Source organism: Pyxicephalus adspersus, chromosome 4 (genome assembly GCF_032062135.1).
Source record: "Pyxicephalus adspersus chromosome 4, UCB_Pads_2.0, whole genome shotgun sequence".
Classification (NCBI taxonomy): domain Eukaryota; kingdom Metazoa; phylum Chordata; class Amphibia; order Anura; family Pyxicephalidae; genus Pyxicephalus; species Pyxicephalus adspersus.
The window spans coordinates 30,389,990-30,413,204 of record NC_092861.1 but is presented as its reverse complement, the minus strand read 5'-3'; the positions used below and the strand labels follow the sequence as shown (position 1 = coordinate 30,413,204).

Below are 23,215 nucleotides of genomic sequence, written 5' to 3'. Positions count from 1 at the left end.
TCTGGAAGGACAGTTTTGTGTTTTACACCATTGTATTGCATTCCGGTTGAGCGTTACATCCCCTTTAAATATCACAAGCCGTAACGTCCCTCTGTATTAAGTAATCTGTTCTTGCTCTGTGTCTTCCACCCACACACTTTAGATCATCTCTAGTTCTGGTGTTTTTGTAAGAATAGTTTCCAACTGAATGTTATGAAATCCCTTTCTTGTTTCTCTGATCACTCTGCCACTTGTATTTCTTCCCTCTGTAAACCATGAACTCCAAAAGCCATTTATTGTATGTTCAGTGAATTGTTTTTTCATATGAAATTTGTTCAAATTACCATGTTAAACGTGGTCAAATTATGCTGAACTAACCGTTATTGTATAGCAATGGTTTTATCCTTCACAGTTTGATTTTTGTCTTTTTTCAGCGTGTATCTGGCGGTTATCTTTTAAAAGGACTGCTTAACCTACGTTTGAAAAGCAGTTCTTTTAAAAACAGCTCATTGCACGCTTAAATTTGCATGTAAAAAGTACCTACACCTAGATACCTACCTATACCTAGAATAAGATATGCACAAGCTACATACTGCTAACTGCCTTGTGAGGACAAACAAGGCACCAAATTACACTCAGTAGTTATGATATTGCTAAACAGCAAATCAGCTGTGTTCCTCTCCACAGAAAACCATCCAAAAATTTCCTAAAGCTTTTACTTGCATATTTGTTCATGAAAATTAATAAAGCCTATTTCAATTTTTCTAATGATCTTCTAAAGTAAATCTTTTGTAAACAAGGGAAATGCACATAAAGGAAATGAAGAGGCAGGGCTTACCTTAAAGCAGAACTGAGCCGTCGTGACTCGTCTATCCCCTTTCCAGCGCAGGGCACCACCATCTTGCTTCTTTATTTATTCCTCATTGATTAAGTAACTCCTACACAGGAGTTCGTTCACCTACTGTATCGTACCTGGTATGCTCAAGGGAAGCTGGGGTTGCTGGATTTCCCTGTCAACCCCTGCCAGTGTTCAACCCAGAAATTTTTTATAAGCTGCATGGGTAGAAATTGTAGGTGGGTGACAGCCCCTGTAGTGTGACCAAACTATTCAGTAACCACTCAAAAACACCTGGGGGGGTTACTAAAAAGTGCCGGGTTGTGCGCCCAGGCTAAAAAGGGGCTGGGGAGAACATTCCCCGTATGCACAGCTCAGCAGGCAGTGAATTAATGCCTGCGGGGGAGTTCCAACGCCCTGGCTTGCACTTCTTTTTTGACATTTCTCCAGCGTGTTCAGGTAGGTAAAAGGGATTATTACAAAAGGGACATCACCTGTCCCCTTTTAGCACTAACCACCTTCCTGATCCTGTATTTTGTTAAGTGGGACTTTAGTAAAAACAAATGCACGTCAAAGCATTTGTAGATTGAAGTGGAAAAAAGTTTTCATGATGTGCAAGCATTCGGTGCCTATGCAAAAAAAATAGTGGGAATAAGAGCAAATATTTTTAGCAGACATTTGGTACTCTCAACTTTTGCTTTTTTGGAGATTTCGTGCATAGAGTTTGTTCTTCTTGGATGTGCATGGGTATTCCCCCATATGAAGTCACAGAGGAAGGTTAACTGACATCTAACTTTGGTATCACTATCGTTTGTATTTGAGTGCTTGGACTAATTTTGTGGGGACGTTGTCTGTCTAACTTGGTTTTATTAACAGAGTTTGAGACATTGAACATGTAATTGGCTTAGGAATTGTCAAGTACCCAGTTTTTTTTTGCCTAATGGAATCCTATTAGGACTATTTTTAAGACTTGCCCTACTTGTTTTAGCTTCTCATAACTAGATAACATTGGAGGCTTCATTAGGAGGTGAGATCTAGGAACAGGAAAAAATTTTTTTCAGGAACAATGCATAAAAATGTACGGATCTAAAGAGGAACAAATTACGATGCCTTCCAGTGTTATATCATTTACACCTGGCTTGTCTTACCCTGTTCTAGAAAAAAGTTAATCTGTCACAAACCTGGATATAGGCACAGTTTTCCTTCAGTACTGGCCGCATTCCAATAGAAAGTGTACCTGTCCATCATATGAAAGAGCCAACAGTAAAGTAGGAGGTTCCAGGCCTAATTCAAATTTTACTGGAAGAATTGAGATTTCTATGTAACATCATATGTTGAAAATTGTATATAAAAACCATTTGTAGATTCAGGGATATGATTCCTTTGTTTATAGGGGGAATGGAAGGTGATGTCAAAGTCTCAACATATTCTGTAAATTGCTGCCTAAATAGGTAATTTTATATAAATCGGGTAAATGAAATTACTGTAAACAACAATTGTACTTGTGCTTTCTTAAAGGATAACTCAGAATTAACTAAATTACAACTAGGTGTATTCAGTAAATTAAAGGTAAAGCACTGTATGCTGCTTTTTTAGTCCCTAAATATTTTGTCCCCCCCCCCCCCCCCCTTCTTTCTGTTTGCTAAAGAGTGTGCTTAGTATGCTAATGGTATTCCTTGTGGTTTTCATAATGGAGGCCCCGCTGCTGCATATCAATACTTACTGGAGAAGAGCTATGGAGATGGGACACACTGGTTTTGATTAACCGGTGGGCCAGCCTGTTTAGAATGTTAGATGGTTTGCTTGGAATACTAATTTCCCAGAGTTTTTCTTTTCTTACAGTCTTTGAATTTCTTTTTCTTTGCAAGGGGGATTGGGGACAAGTGGACCTGGCAGAAGGATTTACATATAGTCTCAATGAATTGTTTAAAGGTCATAGTTTGAAGTAAGAATGTAGGTAGCTGCTGACTATGCAATGGGCTAAATAACAGAATGCTTATGTGTATATATACCAGAAACAGTGGCAGGTAAATTCATTAGTTTATAAGTGTTTTACCAATTGGCTTTGGTAGTTTGAGCATTTTTTGATCAGCTGTTCTGTGTACTAGACCAGGGGTCAGCAACCTTTACTATCAAAAGAGCCATTTTGCCTCCTCTTCCACTAAAGAAAAATAGTCTGGAGCCGCAAAACATAACACAGTTTATAAACTTTTAAAAGTTTTAATATTTTTTTAATTTTACCTGTTACAACAAGTGTGCATGTGTAGGCCTACTTTGAAATAAATTAAACACTGAACTATGCCCCTAGAAGCCTCCAGCTTCTAACGTATCATCCTGTTACATTAGAAGCTGGAGGCTTCTAACGTAACAGGGTAGATTTTTTTGATGGGCAGAGTTCTTTATTTTCCGACGATGCCTTAGCGATTCAATTGTAGGTGGTGTTAGCCATAAGTGTCCCCCACTTGCACCTCTATTTTGGTCACCTGTACCGCCTCCCCCACGTTCCAGAGAAATTGGGGTTCAGATGCTAGATGCTTCCAGCAATGTGTAACAGGGTAGATTTTTTTGATAGGCAGAGTTTTTATGAATTTTTAGGAGGTGTTAGCCACAGGTGTCCCGTACTTGCACCTCAAATTTTTTTCACCTGTACCCCCGTTTCCAGATAAATTGGGGTTTAGGTACTAGAAGCCTCCAACAATGTGTAACCGGGTAGGGGTTTTTTGATGGGTGGAGTTTTTAGGAGGTGTTAGCCACAGGTGTCCCCCACTTGCACCAATTTTGTTCACCTGTACCCCCTTCCTGTTCCAGAGAAATTGGGGTTCAGGTGCCTCCAGCAATGTGTAACGGTAGATTTTTTTGATGGGCAGAGTTCTTTATGTTCTGATGATAGCCTAACAATTAAAATTTCAGGGGGTGTTAGTCACAGGTGTCCCCCACTTGCACCTACATTTTTGGTTTTGTACATCCCCCCCATTCCAGAGGATTTGGGGTTCAAAGGAGAGGGATGTCATTGTACACACCCATTTGTACACGCCCCGTGGTAGATTTATTTCACTGGTAGATTTTTTTCATTAGAACACCGGATAGGGAATCCCCCTCCTCCGCAGTGTCTTGGGAGGAAGGGGATCCCCCATCAGAGATCTCCCCGCGGCAGCCGAAGGGAGCCACAACAAGGAGGCTGAAGAGCCGCAGGTTGCAGACCCCTGTACTAGACTAACCCTTATTTTTTCAGCACTTTCTTTTGAGATATATATATATATATATATATATATTTGGAAATTGCCAAAATAGCCTGGAGCTGACTCTCGAGCAAGGGGGACTCTATTCTGGTTAGCTGTTTGGCAGGTGCCCTGCCCCTGAGGACTTTTCAAGTGAGTAGGCTGGTTGGGTCAAGAAAGTACCTTTCTTTGTTCCTTTTTTTTGCCAGCTTAACCACAGAAGGGGTTAATACTGGGGCACTGTGTGCCTCAGTCCTCTCCTGTGTGTAGGGTCATATGCCCTCTCTCACCATTTAATATAGTGGAAGCATCTCCCTGCTGCTGTTCTTGCTTTTCAGAGCTACATGGAACGCCAAACCCTTGTACTTTTCTGCTGACCTGGTCAGTTTAATCCATAGGTTCCCAGCATGGGAGGTACTGCCCACCAGTGGGCGCTGAAGAAATCTAAGTGGGCATTTTTTGACCAAAACATATTAGGGGGCTTGAGGAATAGCCACCACCCCCTTGGGCAATATGCAGAAGGATCCCACTCCCCTTGTTCTGCCCAGCTTTTCCCTCCCAGTTTGATCCACAGCCGTGGCTGTAGATCGTTTAGCTGCCCAGCATTTGCATATGGGCAGCTCAGTAGTGCTCTATCATCGGTGGGGGCCGAATAGATAGCTGTGCTGTCTGCACGCGCATATCCTATCTTTTTCAATGGGAATCTGCTTTATTCTTAGCTCCCCGAAAGTGAGCGTGTTCTTTAGCAGTGGTTGCCAACCTTTTCAGGCCAGCGGACCACTAAATTTACTGGCCTGGACTGCGCATGCGTGGGGAGCCGGGTGTCACTCAAAGAAACTTCCCTTTAGTGACGTCATGATGCAAGAACCCACCCACTTTCCCATCGCAGGTCTAAGCCTGTGACGGGACAGTTGGCGGCTTGTGTCCAGGTACACAACCCACTTCCTGAAGCCTACAATCTGTATGGGGGGACATGGCCCACATCTCTGGCCTCCTTCTCCTGACCCCGCTCAGGGGCGCACCAGCCGCAGAGCCGGGAACCACCATTTTCTTGCGGATCACCTATTGGCCTATTGGATATTCCTACTCCTCCTACACCAGCAGCAGCATAAAAGCTGTGTCTGTGTCCATGCTGTTGTCATTACCCCCAAGTATAAACCTCTATATCTCCCACACCAATTGTTGTACAAACATGAAATTTTCGGGGTACACATGGGACCATGAAAGCTGATACTAAACCTAATTTTACCAACATAACAACTTGCCAGATACAGGGTCTCAAACATAAAATCCTAACAGGAATCCGGGATCCTTCAGTGTCCAGAATGGAGGTGAGGTGGCACTGCGGTTACCCCTCCCTCGTGTCATGGAACCCTGCTTAGGGAGAGACGCTCAGTAGTGCTCACTGCCTGGTATCAAATCTGCCCACGCTGCTGTGCGAGGGACAGAGCGGCTGAGCTCATCTCAATATTATTTGTTTTATTTTTTAATTTTATTTTGAGTAATACACAAATATTGTTAATATCTTCTAATAAAATAATTAAAAAAAGTCCTTGTTTTTCAATATATAGTATAGTTCACCCAAGGGGGCGCTATTGAGTCCATCCTTGAAAATTCCTTATTCTGTGTTTGTTCACTTTGGACCTCTCTTACCTCAGGTGGTCCCTGCTTCTTGCTCAATGTTAACAAGCATATAGGTTTGGGATGCCAGGAGGGTCTCAGATTTTAAGCTTATTACAGTACAGGGCAAGACAGGCTTGCTTTAGTCCTGTGTGTTTTTTCTTTTGAAGTTTTTCCTTTGAATAGTTGATTAGGTGTAAGCCTTTTGCCTCCTTTGGAATTCTTCCTTTGGTCCCTTCAAATCCTGGCCTAACAGACTGGAGCAACTACCTCCCTGTATTTTGCTTCTATTTACAGGGTCTACCTCTGGTAGCCCTGTTTCCCCTGTTCTCTATGGCGGGTCAGGTAATCCTTCTCCAGCCTCTCTCTTTGGTGGTTTCTTTGGGGGTAAAAAAGTTTCCAAATAGCATTGGCCTATTTCAAATGTCAGATTACATTTATGAAACGAAGCATGGTAAAACTGTAGAATAAAGTGTATACTTTGCAGTAAAATTACTTTAGTTATGTGAATATCATTTTAGGTAGTGAGCATTGCCAAATTAACAGACCCGTAGTCAAAATGTAAAAATTACAGACATTCATTTGTACTGGAGGTATGTGATTTCTTTAAATGGTACATCTAACAATAAAATCTAGTCATCAACATAACTAGACTGCAATAATCTTTGTTTGCTGCTATAACATTGTCTCTGCTCTTTATTCCAGTGACTCTTTATTTCTCCCTATCTCTATCTTATAAATGCATTAGGGTAATAATTTTCTCATTGTGTATGTTTGTTTGTTTTTTTTTCTTGTAGGCGAGGCAAAAAATCTGTTACCATACCCAGGACCCAACAAGATGAGAGACTGCTTTTGTACTGTGAATCTGGACCAGGAGGAGATCTTTAGGACCAATGTTGTTGAAAAGTCGCTCAAGTAAGTTTTGTCATGTTTACTCACAAGATTTTTAAGTAGAGATTTTTATTATTATTATACAGTATTTATATAGCGCCATCATATTACGCAGCGCTGTACAAAGTCCATAGTCGTGTCACAAACTGTCCCTCAAAGGAGCTCACAATCTAATGTCCCTACCATAGTCATATGTGATTAATGTAGTCTAAGGTCAATTGTTAGGGAGAAGCCAATGAACCTAACTGCATGTTTTTGGGATGTGGGAGGAAACCGGAGTACCCAGAGGAAACCCACGCAGACTCCATGCAGATAATGTCCTGGCTGGGGACCGAACTTGGGACCTAGCGCTGCAAAGGCTGGAGTGCTAACCCCTGAGCCACCATGCTGCCCTGTAGAGATTACAAACTAAGTTGTACTTTAGTACACTAAACAGGACTCTTCCTCAATCCTGGGTATCAATACCCACTAAGCAATGTTGTAGGCAGGTAATGACATTTGAATGGTTCCCACCTAAAGCTCTTCAGCTGGGTCCAGGGGATGTGGTCACTTACAGGAGCAATGTTATATTTTATTCAGTGACATTAAGCTCTTTTACCTAGAGAGAGTAAACGGTCTCTATAATAGCCAATTACCCTTCAATTGAGTTTTACATATGCGTGCTAATAATAGTCAAGTAATGGATAATCTTCCCTCTTACCACTCTAAACGTGTAAAATACTTATTGATGCAGGCTTTGTCCTGATATATTTACACAACTGTAAAGTGGGTTGTTGATCCAGTTCTTGTATGCAGTGCTTGCTCTGAATTCCAGCTAGTTGCTCATGTCTTACTATAAAGAATGATGAGCTTAGAAATTTATCTGTGGAATCTGTAAGGTTTTTGGCATACATTTGTCTAACCTGTATGTCCAGAGGAAGCTGCGGGCTTTTATTAAAAAACTGATACAAACCACACTGGTGTTCTTTTAACAATGAATTAAGCAAGCTAGTCTAGTTTCTGTTTCATCTTTGTGAACTTAATTGGCATGCCATTAATGTTTGAGCACCACTGTATCTCATGTCAAATAATTTTTTTGGCTTTTTAAAAGATGCGGTATTAGAATGCTTATCAGAACTTGTCATTTCAAAAAAAAAAAAGCCACTCTAGGGTAGGAAACCACAGCAGTATGGCTTTTGTTTTTGCATCATTTCCGTTGTTCGCTTCTTCAGTAATGACTGTTGCACAAGAGTCGTTTCCGAGTGATGTTCTGCTGACGTGGCGTCTCTGGTTGACATGGTTCTTTCAGTGATATTTTGTATATTCGTTTCATTCATTGAACTTCTCTTCCTGGAATTTACCATCTAGACGAAAAGTACCTATGCACCTAACATGAAATTCATTCAGTTCATACTGAGATAGGATAATGATCATGTACACACAAACACACACACACACACACACACACACACTCTGTGACCTCATCAAACATCACGCAGCTGACCCTTTCCAGGGTAACTATCAGTCAACATTTATGGAGAAACCAATAGGTAAACTGTTGTTTTATTTCTTGTGGACAGGAATTATAGTTCATAAACCTTTTATGTTTTAGCAGTGTTAGTTTTTTGCTGTTCCTGTAAAACAGTACATTAAAGAAATAGAGCTAATCGGCAAGTGTGATTTGTAGAGGATTATGCAGCTGTAGTCTTTTTTAATGCAAGGCAGGTAAAAGTAGTATGAACAATTAAGGAAGGTAGAAAAAGAATGTTTTTTTTTTTTTTTGGCAATTTACGTATATTTTTATTAAAAAAAAAAAAAATAATCTCTTGACAAAGTTCAACTGGACATGTATATACAATATAGAATACAGTTCAATGAAAACACATTTAATGAAACAGGGTTGATGCATTTCCTGTTTTGCCGTAAGGCTTCTTTTGAGGATCATAGAGACTGTGGGCTAAGAGATCATCAATACAATAGTTAGTGTCTTATATTAAATATGTGTCTTATATTATTTAAATTATTGAATTGTTATTAAGATAGAATCATACAAAATCAATGCCGCTAAAGTCCCATGGTGATTGACCAACCCTAAATAAAAGTATCTATATTTAGGTTAGGGATGAGGCATATGTGTAATTAGGCACTAAGGGATATTTTTGTCCTCAAAACATTTCTGAAAGTTAGTGTCTTATAATTATCACTCTTCATACAATCAAGATACTAAAAGTTTACGTAGATTGTTGAATATTCAAACACAAAAAACTGCTTAAATTGGTGATTCGAAATAAATCCATCACATGGTTTCTACAAGTAGGTAACGCTGGGTCTTCATGAACGGTTTAAAAAATGCATATAAACGTTCCTACCACGTTTATATGCTTTTTTATGCACTTTTACAAGTGTTTTAAAGCTTAACTTTAAAACGCTAAAAAACTTTTATAAATGCCTTTTAATACGTTTATAAAAGGTTTACTTTTAACCCTTTCAGGGAATGAGTACAGGGGTACATAAAAGCTCCTCTCCCCTGAATACTCCCGCAGCCCTGGAGGAGCTGTGACATGTTCTGTATCTATAACACATACTACAGCTCCTCTAGGGCTGTGGCAGTTATCAGGGGAGCGGAGCTGTCAGCATAGCAGAGCTCCGCTGATTGCTCTGCTCCCTGATTGGCTGAGGAAAGGGAAATCCTGATGATGCTTGAGCTGTCGTCAGGGTTTCCTATTTCTCAGCCAATCAAAGAGCACTAGAGATGAATGGGGCACAAGTCTCCCCATTCAAGTCTAGTGCTGAATGGCCGAGAAATGTAAAACCTCAGCCAATCACAGAGCACTAGAAGTGAATGGAGAGCATTGTCCTCATTTAACCCCTAGTGATCCCTCACTATCAGGAGGAGTCCCAGGGCTGTGCTCATGTCAGGATTGCAGCCGTGGGAATCATCTTGTCATTGGGATAACCTGAAAAAAAAAGTTTAGTTACACAAACACACACACATTTATTAAAATAATTTAACATTAAAGCCTCGTCCAATTTTCTACACATATTTTACCCTTTTAGGAAATGAGTAAGGGGTTTTATGTACCCCTGTACTCATTCCCCAGGGTGGGGTGGTGGAGATCTGGGAGTTTTCAATGGAAGCTTTTAAAAAAGCCTAAAAACGCTTGTAAAAGCCTCCATTGAGTTCAATAAGAGCGTTTTCAAGCGTTTCCGTGTGTTTTCTTGCGTTTATCCTGCGTTTTAATTTTTTAAAAGTTGCAAGTTAAGATAAAGCTCATAAACGTGCCTGAAGGAAACGTCCTGATGTAGATTAGCCCATTGGAATGGATAGGGACTTCAAACATGGGCTTTAAAGGCCTCAGGTTAAACTCTGGGGACAGTCCGTGTAGACTAATCCTAAAAGTAGTAGATATGTTGAGATCCAATCTATTCCATTAGCTTCTTATTCTAAAGGAAACAAATTGTTATCAAATTGAAGAATGTTGATCTACACTGTTATACATTGTATCTTTTTCACATTTCTTTCTTTCTTCTATCTTTTTCTCTGCAGCCCATTTTATGGTGAAGATTTCTACTTTGAAATTCCACGAGCATTCCAAAATTTATCCTTTTATATCTATGATAAAAATGTTTTGCAACGAGATCTCCGAATAGGTGAGCAATTGGTGGCAAATGTGTGTCAACTCAAATGTATCTTGTTCAGAAAAATTAGTTTTGTAATATGTATGGACAAACCTTTTCATAAACGGATATCAAGTTTGTGCTGAATGTTTCCACATATCTGCTATGGACATATGAAAAGTAACAGTAAGCATACTTGGTTGAAAACAGTATTAGGTGGGCATCCTGTTGTCCACATTTGCTGTAAAACTGAATGTCGTTTGGGAACTTCACAGTAGAATGACAGTCAAAGAATTGTGTACATCAAGGGTGCCCAAGAGGTGGATCGCGATCTACCGGTAGATCGCAAAGGCAATGCGAGTAGATCGCGGAGTCCTGCCTTTGAAAATGAACTCTATCGCGCACAGGAGTTAAGTCCAAGTTTTTATTGTTGGTAGATCATTTTGTCTTGGTCATTTAAAAAGTAGCTCACAATCCAAAAAAGTAAATAATAAGGGCTTTGGTTGGTCTTGCAGGAAGCTCTTGAAAAGGTGAGACATTGGGTAGATAATTACATGCTAAAAAGCTTTGTATCAAAGATACGCAAGATCATATGTGCCTGGGAAACTGCTTGGGGTGGGGGGACATGATTTATTTCTTGGATCTCCCCCCTCAAATTCCAAATCACCCCCTGACATATTCCTAACTGATAACACTGTTGTTCGTCCCTCCTCTCAGGCACATTGTCTTGCCGTCACCTTTGATTCTGCCCTCTCCTTTACCCCCCATATTCAGAACATGTCCAGGTCCTGTCAGTTAAGCCTATGCAACATCTCCAAAATCCACCCCTACCTGTCCCCAGAGACCACCAAACATCTTGTACATGCTCTTATCTCTTGTCTGGACTACTGTAACATCCTCCTCCCTGGTATTCCACTAACCTGACTCTCTCCACTACAATCTATTATGACTGTTATAGCCAGACTCCTCCATCCTTCCCACTGCTCTTCTCCTGCTGCATGCCTTTGTAGTTCACTTCATTGGCTTCTATGTCACCTTAGAATCAAATTCAAGCTTCTGTGCTTTGCCTTCAAATCCCTCCACAGTTCTTGTCCCACTTACCTTTCTGACCTGGTAAAAATATACTCCCCCAGCCGCTCTCTCCGCTTCTCAAATGACCTACAAATGACTTCCTCACTCATAACCTCATCACATGCACGGCTCCAAGACTTTTCTAGAGATGCCCCAACTCTCTAGAATGGTCTTCCACCATTTTTAAATGGTGGGGGGTTATCACTTACACTTGTTTTAAAACTGCTTTGCGATCCTCACAGTTGGCAGTATTTGTTGGTTAGTGGGTCAAGAAGGATGTCTCTTCAATCGGGAGGTTTAGGCTGACCAAGTCTTGTGGTATATTTATAGGATAATGTAAGCGAAAGTAGACCAGATAGTAATTGGTTCCAGTGAGGGTTTTTATGGGGGTTACAATAGAAAAAAAGAAAAAGGGTGTATTTTCCATAAATGATATAGGGTGAATTTTCCATAAATAATATAGGGAGAATTTTCTAGTTGGTTGTGTGAAACACTGGATAGGTTTCTTCTCATGTTAGAAACTGAGTTTTCAAACTGTATAAGTTATTAACATAGGACAAACTAAAAACTTCACTAGTTGAATATGTAGTTAATTTCTAGTTTACTTGATACTGCCTTTAATTGATAACTGGTAAATTAGGGATTCTTTCGGATGAATCCAACTATCAATTTCATTACACATGATAGTGTCTTAGCAAGAGGAAGATCTCCAAGAAATTCTTATCCTTGCAGAGAACTCCTCAATCCTGATCCTATATTTATGCATTGGCCTTTGAAGTACTAGCAGCCTTCATGGTGACTGTGTTTTTCAGCAAAAAATTGGAATTTTAGTTGAGTTTGTATGTCATGTGTTTCTAGTTTGGTAATCTTTACAAACCTTTTAAGGTGCTGATTAGAAATTTGCTTTCATTTTTGTACTTGCCTTATCTATTTCCTAATCTTAACCAATAACTTCCTATACCCTTACCTGCTCTGTGCCCTAGCCTAATTCTAACCCCTATAAAATGAGTATTTAGATACCTGCTATATAACGTACCTTTGCCCAAACGGCTGCACTGAAAAGGGGGGTTCTGACATCCTTTAGGGACTTTGCTATACATAATACTTGTAGCTTGATTTTCAAGTCTTAAAACTCAAACAATATGCACAAGTATGAATCCTGTGCTATTTGCAACATAAACTGCATGCAGACTGCACTGTCTTCACTATTCCTGCTTTCTGCAGCGTGTGTGTAATAATGAGGAAGAAGAAGGGATTTGTTGGTAAAGCTTTATTCTCTATGACAGACCTGTGTGGTGGCTTTGTGGTGCAAGTCCTTTTCCCGTCAGCAGACTAAGCAGCAGCTGCAAGGAAATTGAATACTCGGTCCCTATGACAGATTGGATTTCGTAGTGATTTTCACACCACATAGGCCAATTTTCGATAGAAATTCCAAGAGTAACACTAAATTGTATGGTTGCACGACCACTTTTTTTTTCATGTTTACATTACATTTTTGCATTGAAATGAGTGTTTGAGCATTATCTTTTCATAACCTCCTATGTATGTATCTCATAAGTGTGCTTGTCGAAGCACTTAACAGACACCCTGGCACCAGCCTGTTCTCAGGGGAAAAATATTGATTATTCAGGAAAACTGATTTCAACCAGTAGACTTTATCTCTGACATTGGTTAGCTAGGTGTGTTAGCGGCAGTCTTCAGATGCCCACACATATTGCAATGCAATAGGTAACATGTAACATTGTGTTATTTTACTAAGATGTTATCCATCAGTATAGTGTGAAATTCGATGTTTGGCAACACTGTATTGCTTTAAGAAATATTGTTACTTACAAACAAATTTCCAAAAGCACTCTGTTAATATACTAATATTCGCCAATACATTGTGAAACTTAATATTTGGCACCACCATATCTGTTTTTCAACCTTATCGGCATATACATATTTAGTAACAGTTTATATCCAACAGACTCATATGTTGTGTTTCAATTTGTACCAAGTCTGAAAGACGTTCTCCATGCATCTCCTGAGAAAGCCTATCGGCGAAACGTGTTAGGATACTACACATTATCCAATCGGGGATTACTATGTTCAGTTCATTGGTTTCATATCCCATGAAGTATTCAATGGAAAGGACCACAACAGTTTATTGTTTGCATATGCAAATTAGCTAATATTTATTAACTTTGCTTACAATATAACTTTGAATTGCAGCAAGGAAACCCTAGCCTTTTGTTTTAATCTATTGTCCACAAACTTTTGACCAATTAATGTTAAACATGTTCAATTCTATTGGGTTTAAAGAAAACAGTGTTGTGTTCAAGCCAAGCATTATCATGTCTGTTTTTAGTGTCTTGTTTTCTGTCATGCTGGATTAAGAATTTGTTTTTCTCCACAGGTAAGGTCGCCATTAAAAAAGATGATCTGTTCAGGTACAGTGGTAAAGAGCCATGGTTCCCACTTCAGCCAATCGATTCAAACTCAGAAGTCCAGGTAATCATCTTCCTCCTTCACAGGAAACTATGCTTAAATGTAAAATGTGTTTTCTTTTGATCTTTTTTATAACACTCAAATTTTGAAATCGCACACCTCAAAAAAACATGTACTAATCTTGTGCCTGAAGTGACCAATATTACTCTTTACATTATTGGGTTACCACCTAATTTTACCATTTCACTTCCTACCCAGTAAGGCATCTCCCCCATTCCAGTGGGAGACAACCTGTCATAGAAAAGAAATCCTTTATTTGTCTGGAAAGACAAATTCTATCTCTCTTGAAGTGATTTCATTGCGTACCCCTCTACTCTCTCCTCTCTGCCATACCCTGATTTATTTGGGCATGGATGTTCACTACGAAGACTGTAAACCTGTTCTTTCAGCCTGTGGCATCAAGAACTTCCCTTTGTGAAATATGGGGTGTATGTTGTGTGTATTACGCTTTAGGTTGTGTGCTGCTTTCTGTGGTATTGGCAACAAAATCTTAAGCAACAGCTGCCATCTTTCTTGTGGGTTTCAGGAGTGTGCTGTCAGCTCTCAGGGTGGTTCTTTAATGATTAACTTGGGACAAGGGTAAACTACCGAGTTTGTAAGATTTGTCCCTTCTTTTCGATGCCAGTCCTATCGGTCGATTCATGTTTTTTTACCCCAACTTAGGCTTGTCATTAGGTTTTTTACCCCCCCCCCCCCCCTTAGCTTTGCACTTTTTAGGGAGGATTTATATTTCCCCTCTTTTCGATTGTGCCTCAGTAGGTCAGACATTGAAGTAGTAGTTTCTTTAAGTATTCATGAAACTACTCTTTGCAGTGTTAATGTCAGGATATCTTTTACACCCAATGAACAAAAGAACAACATCCCAGTCTTTATACTGGAAAAAACTATCAATGGGTATAAAAAAAAAAAAAGTCCAACCACAAATTCTCCTTTCATTTCATCAAATCATTTCTATCATGTGAAAGATCAAATTTTGTGGTATGTTTTTTTTTTTTTTTCCCCCCCAACACGTCCAGACTATTCTCTGATCATGATCTTTCCACCACAATTCTTTATACATAGTTACCGTGTTTCCCCGAAAATAAGACACTGTCTTATATTAATTTTTTCTCCAAGAAATGCCCTAGGGCTTATTTTCAGGTAGGGCTTATATTTTGAGAAGAATATGTCCTGCATCACTGTGCTCTGGAAGAGAGATGGGACAGCCTTATCCACGCTGTTCTCCCTTCACTCCCCCCAGCACAATCATTTCTGCACTGCACTGGAGGAGAGGTGTGGCATCCTCAGCGTCCTCTCTTTTCTCCTCCCCCCACCACGATCATTTGAGAAGGAGAGATATGACAGGCTCAGTGTGCCCTCCCTTCACATCTCTCTCTACAATCATCAGCTCTGCCCCCGGAGAAGTGATGGATTGTGTGAGCCTGGAATACTCGTACGTACGGGGTAGTGATGTTGTGACAGTCCTGCACTCGTGTGACAGTCTGTGATGTCCTTTACTTCCTCCCCCACCACTATGTACAGTATGTGCTGAAGATATTCTACGGTATTAAGCTAGGGCTTACTTTCGGAGGAGGGCTTATATTTTGAGCTTGCTGGAAAACAGCCAAAAATCCTGCTAGGGCTTACTTTCGGGGGGTGTCTTTTTTTCGGGGAAACACGGTAAGAAATAATTGAGCACTTTTTATAATTGAGAACTTTTTCAGCATTTATTATGGTTAACATATTTTATGACAATTTCCTCTGGACTTCTGATAATTGTATCAGTCAAACTCTGCTGGCTGAAATTTTTACTAATTGAGCTAGCTAGTTTGCACAATATTGCAAGAAATTAAGGCCCTGCAGAAACACAAAGGCCCCAAATATGGATTGCATAGGGACACTCCTTTCCACCCCCTATACTCTAAATGCACTTAGGTGAATGTTCTCTATGGTTACACAGATCGGCACACCTGACTAAAACCTAAAGTTGTTGTTTCCTTCTTTCTATAAACCGTTTTTGTAATTTTGAAATGAGTGAGTAGAAAATATGGGGGAGAAGCGAAGGGAAGCAGAAAGGAAAGGGGAGGAGGGACATTGGTTTGGCCCAGTTCATATAAGTTAAACTTTTACCTGTGTTACAATCAACAAGACAGATATGAATGTAGTAAAAGCAAGCCTTAACGGCCTGCTTCTTCAGAGACATCATTTCCAAAAATTAAAATACGAGAAACTATAAAGTACGAGATGGGCCAATGAACAATTTTCTCTTGGGGATGCCACAAGCTGTTGGTAATGTTAGTGTATATTTCACTCACTAAGACACAATAGCTGCACTATATAACTGCAGCCCTACATCCCAAGAAACCAAATGTACCTTTTGTTTAATTTGACTGCAATTATATATATTTATAATGTCAGCAGTTATTTAGAAGCTTTATTAAAAACATGGATTGAATACATTAAAAATGGGTTATGTTATTGTTAAGTAAACTGGTGCATAGCAAATAAAATTAGCCTGCTCACCAAGGTTTGGATGATTCCTGGTAACACTAAATAGACAGATCTAATCTGCATGAAGTAGTTAAACTAACTAATTACATCTTGCATAAAAACAATTTCCTTTATACACAAGAATTGTGAATTATTAATGACAGGTATTAATAGTTTCACTTGGGTTTGCCTGCGTAATGTAATGCAGTACTTCGGCCACTCCCAGAATTTAATTTGCTCCTCAGGACTGGTTAGTGCTGAAAATCCAGCAGCTATACATATATCTTTTGCTGTGGATAGGATGGACTGTTCGGGTTTACGGTTACTAGGAAAGCAGCTGTGGAAATGTCATTCCAAAGTAGTAATACAAGCAGTTCCACCTTGGTTTACACATTTAAATTAAATAGGCAGTGCAAGACACAAATAGTAATATTAGTATTCATAATGTGCCAATGTACAAGTTCAGTGGTTTTAATACAAAACAAATCGGTAAAGTATATTTTACAATGCTGTTGAAAGATGAACAAATAATTGAAATATTGTAGACGTGAAATTAAGTAGCCAAGAATTATCTAGGTCCTGCTAAAGTTTTAATGTTCTGTAGATATCTGAAAATACACTAATATATTAGAATGACACATGAACATGACAAGCAAAAAGAATTACAACTGGAGTAGGCAAGGACTATTCAGAATTTGTTTATCCAATCTGTAGAATATGAAGGGTAAGTAGTGACAAAAAAAGATAGCATTTGGGCCATAGTTTAATATGAGGAATGGGGAAACAAAGTGTCCCACTGGCAAGAGAATTTTTTTTTTCAAAACAGTTGTGTGTAAACTATTTAGTAACTTTAGAGGTTTTAGGAGGAAGAGGATAACATTCCCCATTAACTGATACAGATACATGGGTTTGATAATTTAATGGAAATATGTCTATACCTATTTAATGTCAAGCTGATGGAGAAATTTGTTAAAAAATAGGTTTGCATACATACGTTCTAAATTTCGTAAGGTTCTTGCAGCTCTGGAAAATGTCAGCAAGGTGTCCATTTTACTAAAGTCTTTCCAACAGAGAAAGGAAAGGTTAGGAAGCAAAGTTAGAAGTCCTAAACCAACATAGGTCTTTGAGAACGCGCCCAAAGTTTAGCACATATGAGTGTGTGGCATAATGGGTTTGTATCCTTTAGTGGAAAGGCTATATAATTATTTTAATTCTTTACCATTTTATAAGGGCAGGGGCTACACATAACTTAATTTGTTTTGAACCTCATAGAATACTTCCCTTCTCGTAATTTGTACCTGTCCTCAATATGAAGGACTGCGGGGACAAATTGAGGTATTTCCTTTTGTTTATCATGAAATTTAATTGAGAAGCGTGCAGGCTTTCACTGTGATTGAACAAGTGTAAATCGGTGAGTTGATTCCGAAAGGGACCATGCTTGGGCACCCCTGAAAATTTTTTGATGTGGCAATATCAGATTCTCGTTTGGATATGCTGCTATAAGGTTTGCTATTATATCATGCTTTTTTTCATTGAGTCCCAGAGTTTTCAAAGAATACCCCAATCTAGATTCTGAGCTGGTCCAGTAGTAATCTTTGTCAGGGCATCCTAGGCAACCAGCCTTTTTTGTTTGATTTGGTAGGGAGGAAAAGGTAATACCCTAAATCTGTGATTCAGCTGTCATCCTGTGAGGAAGGATTGATTTCAACGTTTTAAAGGGCACAATTTTGAACACTACGTTTGGGCTACGAACACACGTCCGATGATTCTCGAGGCTCGTCATGACAAAAGTCTTGTGTGTACATGGCCTTAGGATGCAGAATTGATTAGCAGCTCCTACATAGGGATTACAGTAAAATTGTTTAACACTGCCTTCAGGATAGAATCCAAATCAAACATCATAGCAAAGAGACAAAGGGTCTGATGATTTTTGTGTTTGCTTTCGCTGGTGTCAGCAAGGGGTATAATCTATCATTATCAATAATCAATGATGACATGATCAATGGGAATATGACGGTGGATAAGTGTTAAGTCTGTTTCCTATTTGTAATATTGAAGGATGTGGACATCAAGAGCCAAATTTCAGTAAGATCTAAGACCACAGTGAAATCTTAAAGGTGTTTGGGTTTCAATAGATTTTTATGAATTTTTAAAAAAATTTTGTACAGGAAAAAAAAGAACATTACAAATAGTAGAAATACACATCATATACAATAAGCTACAATCCAAATAACAAATAAAAATAAAGTGGCAACCAGTACAGTGTGTCGTGACATTTCTGCGTACAATTAGATTAGGTTGGTAGGGTACCAGGACTGGTATGAGTCTTGGAAATACTAGCTACCACCAAACAAATAAAACAAAATCGTTTGCCTCTGGATATTACCTAGCAGCTAATATACTAATCGACAGGTCAAATATGGAGAACAGGAATAGAAACCCCTTCTAAAATAAAGGGGTTTGAGTACAACAGAAAAAAAAAAATCAGTGGTCATGGTTAACTGGATTACTTTCCCTCAGCACCATAGCCTTTTCCAGACCTTACCAGAATGGGGGAATATTGGGCAGTGAAAACACTCTCCAAGGTTCCCATACTTGAGAAAACTTTTCACGGGTATCATTCAAAATACTAGACAGATGTTCATTCAAGAAAGTGTTATCTAACTGAAGCAACACTTCATGGTAGGGAATAGCTTGTTGCTTCCAGTTTCTCACAATAGTTTGTTTAGCTACCAAAATAACATGTGCCCCTAAAGCAAATTAGAGTTTGGTAAGATTAGGAGGCTTAAATTGTAGTAAGGCCACCCAGGGATCTCTTGCCACATTTTTCTGAAATAAGGTGCCCAGTAGTCTAAACACCTTGCCCCAAAATCTGATAGCTGAAGGGCAAGTCCACCATACATGAAGCTCAATACCTAATTCTTCACAGCCTCCAAAATGGAACCCCGACTCTGCTGTTTACAAATGTCTCAGCCTAGATGGAACTATGTACCACCTCATCATTACCTTGTATGCTGCCTCCAGCGTAATCACATTGGTGGAACTTTTAGCCAATCCGGTCCAATTAGTAAACCATTCCTCATCAGTTTTGGGATGTTTAAGCTCCCTTCCCCAACAACATACATAAGAATGGGTATTCGCGACAGTGATCTCTGTAAGTTTGGTGTACGAGATAGTGATGAGTTTTGGGCATAGAAGAGTTCTGAGACAAATGTGTTCCAAAATTGATAATCTGCCCATGTTAGTACATCCTGGATTAGAGAACTAATCCAATGTCTAAGCTAGAGATGCCAAAAAATTCCCTACCCCTGCACCTGATGCACTGAACCAATAGCCTCCCATTTCAACATTCCATTTCTATCAAGCGTGCAATAGACAGTGTCGTATTTATGTATCAACCACCAATTGAATGCCACCGGTGACTCCATCCCCAGAAGGAATAGAGGGTTGCTCTGAATAGGAAGTAGGGGTAAATATGGTGACATAAGTCCACTAGAATATTGAATTCCATCCCACACTTTTAGCACTTGCTTTAAATGTATACTTATGGGTTGTGGACATAATTTGGGAGGATGCCATGGAAGAGCCTTAACATCCACTGGTTGAGATAGATAGGATACTAGCTGTACCTGCATGCCCGGCATTAAGAGAGGTAATTGGACAGATTTGGGCCGCTTGGTAATATTTCAACAGATTGGGCACTCCTAAACCCCCATGGCGCTTTTGCGCAAACATAGTTTTTTGACGTACTCTAGGTTTCTTTTCCAGATAAAGGAAAACGTTAGTTTTTGTAGAGCACGGATCATAGGGGTAGGCACTGGAACAGGTAATGTCCTAAAATAATACAATAGTTTCGGGAGAATTGTCATCTTCACTGAATTGATTTTGCCTATCCATGATATCGGGTGGGAAACCACCCTGATATGATGGTCTTGAGCTAGTTAAACAGGGGTGGGTAATTGCTTGTGTAGAGCATCCCAGGAGCTCAGGTGATTTTAATCCCCAAATAATCTAAATGGTTCTGAGCCCAGACAAACTTAAATTTTTCCTGCAGTGCCAGAAAATTTTGTGATGGCAAATTCATGTTTATTGCCATAGATTTCTGTTCATTCACAACTAAACGTGAGATATGTGCAAATTCCTTGAGTATAAGAAGGAGATTCGGGAGAGAGACCAATGGCTGAGTGATGGATAATAATATACTGTCCACAAATAAATTGAGTTTATACTCATTTCCTCCTATCTGGTGTTATTGATTAGAGCTCATCCAGCTGTTCATGAGGTCCAAAGGTCCAGGAGCTAAAATAAATAAAAGCAGTGATAGGGTACATCCCAGACAGGTACCCTTAGAGATGTTAAAAGTGGCAGAGTAATAGGAGGAGTATCTAATCCTTGCTGAATATAGCACTTGCATCGAGGCCATGAACTTTGTCTGGAAACCCCATTTAGATAGAACATAGAATATATATTTCTACATCAGGGAATCACACCCCTTTCTGGATATCTAGACCTAAAATTACATCAGGAATTTTGCGGTGCTGTATGTATTGTATAATGCTGATTATCCTCCTAGTGCTGTCTGGGACCTGCCTACCTGGCACAAACTCTACCTGGTCTTTGTGTACCATCGACCCCAAAAACTTGTTCAACCTAGTGGCCAGGATTTTAGTTAATAATTTAATGTCAATACTTAGTAAGGAAATCAGCCGATAATTATGTGGATTTAGGGGCTCCTTGCCTGGTTCGGGGAGCATCACTACCAGAAGGGAGGACATAAAATGTTGGGGGTAGTCTCTCAAATAATTACACATTTGTTAAAGGCCTTTTCAACATCATCAAGTGATAGGAGATATAAGTGTATGTTGTACGTTTTTATTTATCTGATTACATGTAACATTCTTCTCTTCCATCTGATCTTGTCTTACCCTTTACAGACCCAACATGGTTAGGTTTAAAAATGGAGTAACATCTAAAAGTCAAAGTGCATATTTTAGGATATAAAATTAGTCAGGATATGGACCTGAAGATTTCAGGGAGAGTAGGCTGTTTCCTAGTTTTATCTCGGTCATAAAAAATTGTTTAAACATTTCAGGTGGGAGAAAAAAAAAACTACTTTATTGATTGCTTTAGACAAATAAGGTGATAAGATATCAAAGGAAGATTTTTTTAAGTTTCCCTTACAGTAAAGGGGGAGTTTAGTTACTTCTAAAAGTAAGTCATAAGTCACAATCACAGGGATCTATACCAATAGATTTTGCTTATAGATAAACCCTGACATTTGTATTTGAAACAGAGTTCAGAGGTGTGAAAGAAACAGAAAATATTTCCCAATGAATAACACACTCCATTTCTGTCTGAACTGTACAAAACCATAAACTGTAGTCTTGTTCTAATGTTCTTTTTGGACAGGACTGACTTTTTTTCTGGTGCAGTTTTGATTGGTACAATATTTCATTGTAGATGCAAGCAGTTTGACTCACTATTGCAAGATTAAACACAGAACCAATGAATTGCAATGGAATTTTGGACAGACACTTCTTTAAAACTGACATCTCCTGGGCAAAATTATCTAAAAAGGACAAGATGATTTTTTTTTTATACTTATGTCCCAATAACTAAAACCTTAAAATTTTAAAACGGGTGTACTTTATTTTTCTCATGATTGTATATAATAATGGAACCTTGGGGCATGATCCTAAGTACCTCGTGGATAATGTAGCCACAAAGGTAAGCAGGGGACCAAAAGCTAGTCGACAGTATTGCCTGTTGGCTTCCTGCAGCGGTAAAATATTATAAAGCAAAGAGGATTAGAATATATGAAGCAAAAAAGGGCCGATCCATGCTCTACAAATCCTTTGCTACTAATTGCTCTTCAGCATGGCAAACCCACTTTAGACGTTTGTGACCTAAGGACTGAAAAACAAATGCCAAAATGTGATGTGGTCTTTTGAATGCAGGTTTGGCACCAGAGAGTTAAGGGACTATATTATGGCACATTCTCAGGTGTATTTGAATGGTTATCAGTTGAGTTCCTGAATTCCCATTTCTATAATAGTGAAGTGTGTACTGCAGTAGGAAGACAGCAGTTTAAAAAGGAGTATGAGCAACCCTATTTCTAAAAATGAATGGTCCAACCCACGGTTTCACAGAGTGGTATTATTGCGTCTAAAATGTCAAATGTGTAGTAAGTTATGACAGTACTTTGTTCATGTTGGAGTCATTTAACAGCTTTCATACATCAGTCCTGGCTGCTGTAATGGAGGTGTATATGATCCTTAACCAAGTGTGTATGATGACTTGTTTTATAATGTTACCCATTAGACAAGCATTTACAAATCTCCTTTCTCTGGTTTTCTAGGGAAAAGTCCATTTAGAGTTGAAATTAAATGAGCTGATTACAGACAATGGATCTGTGCAGCAGCTTATGGTACAGTAAGTATATCTTGGCCTATGCATTGAGTGGCATAATGTAAGTCTGTGTTTTGTTTTCGTGGTCAGTATAACATGCTTTGAAAAGCCACCAGGACACTTCCTTTTTTCCGTAACTTGCTCAGAGAGGAAGCGTAGGCGGCTGCATAGAGTGTTTGAATAAATACAAATGACTGTTAACCTCTTCTCATCTGCCAAGCACAGTAAGATCATAAACTTGCTTGGTTGGAAGCTTATTTATTGTTTTTTGTTAGCCATATGCAAATAGTTGGTTCCCAACTATCTTGTTAATTGTGCCATCTTCAAATGTTTGAATTATTGAAAAAAAATGGCCTAGTGAAGTTCATTTAAGGAACCAAAACAATTTCATCCTCTGCATGCAGTTGATTTTCGTGAAAATGTGCATGTTGCAAGCATTTGAATGTCACTCCACTGTCTCAATAAGATATTAATATAGAAAGTATTACCTACTACTTTGTTACAAACTTCAATGACCCAGAGTAGATTATTTTATAGAACAGGTTCACCCCTAATTTATATATTTATATATATATAACTTTTTTTTTTTTTTTTTTTTTAACGTTTTTTTTATGTTTACGTTTACTTTTACACTTGT

At 39.0% G+C, this 23,215-nt stretch overlaps 1 protein-coding gene across 2 annotated transcripts in view; it reads left to right on the top strand.

The window, feature by feature from the left end:
• Positions 1 to 23,215, top strand: part of RASA2 (RAS p21 protein activator 2) — a 70,277-nt gene that overhangs the window by 14,121 nt on the left and 32,941 nt on the right. For both annotated transcript variants that reach the window (XR_011920254.1, XM_072407672.1), the window contains exons 2-5: positions 6,450 to 6,567; positions 10,070 to 10,173; positions 13,610 to 13,704; positions 22,529 to 22,602. Coding sequence is in view for 1 of the 2 variants with exons in the window: in XM_072407672.1 (XP_072263773.1) it covers positions 6,450 to 6,567; positions 10,070 to 10,173; positions 13,610 to 13,704; positions 22,529 to 22,602 (391 nt within the window). In the remaining variant the exon portion in view is untranslated. The remainder of the gene's footprint in view (positions 1 to 6,449; positions 6,568 to 10,069; positions 10,174 to 13,609; positions 13,705 to 22,528; positions 22,603 to 23,215) is intronic.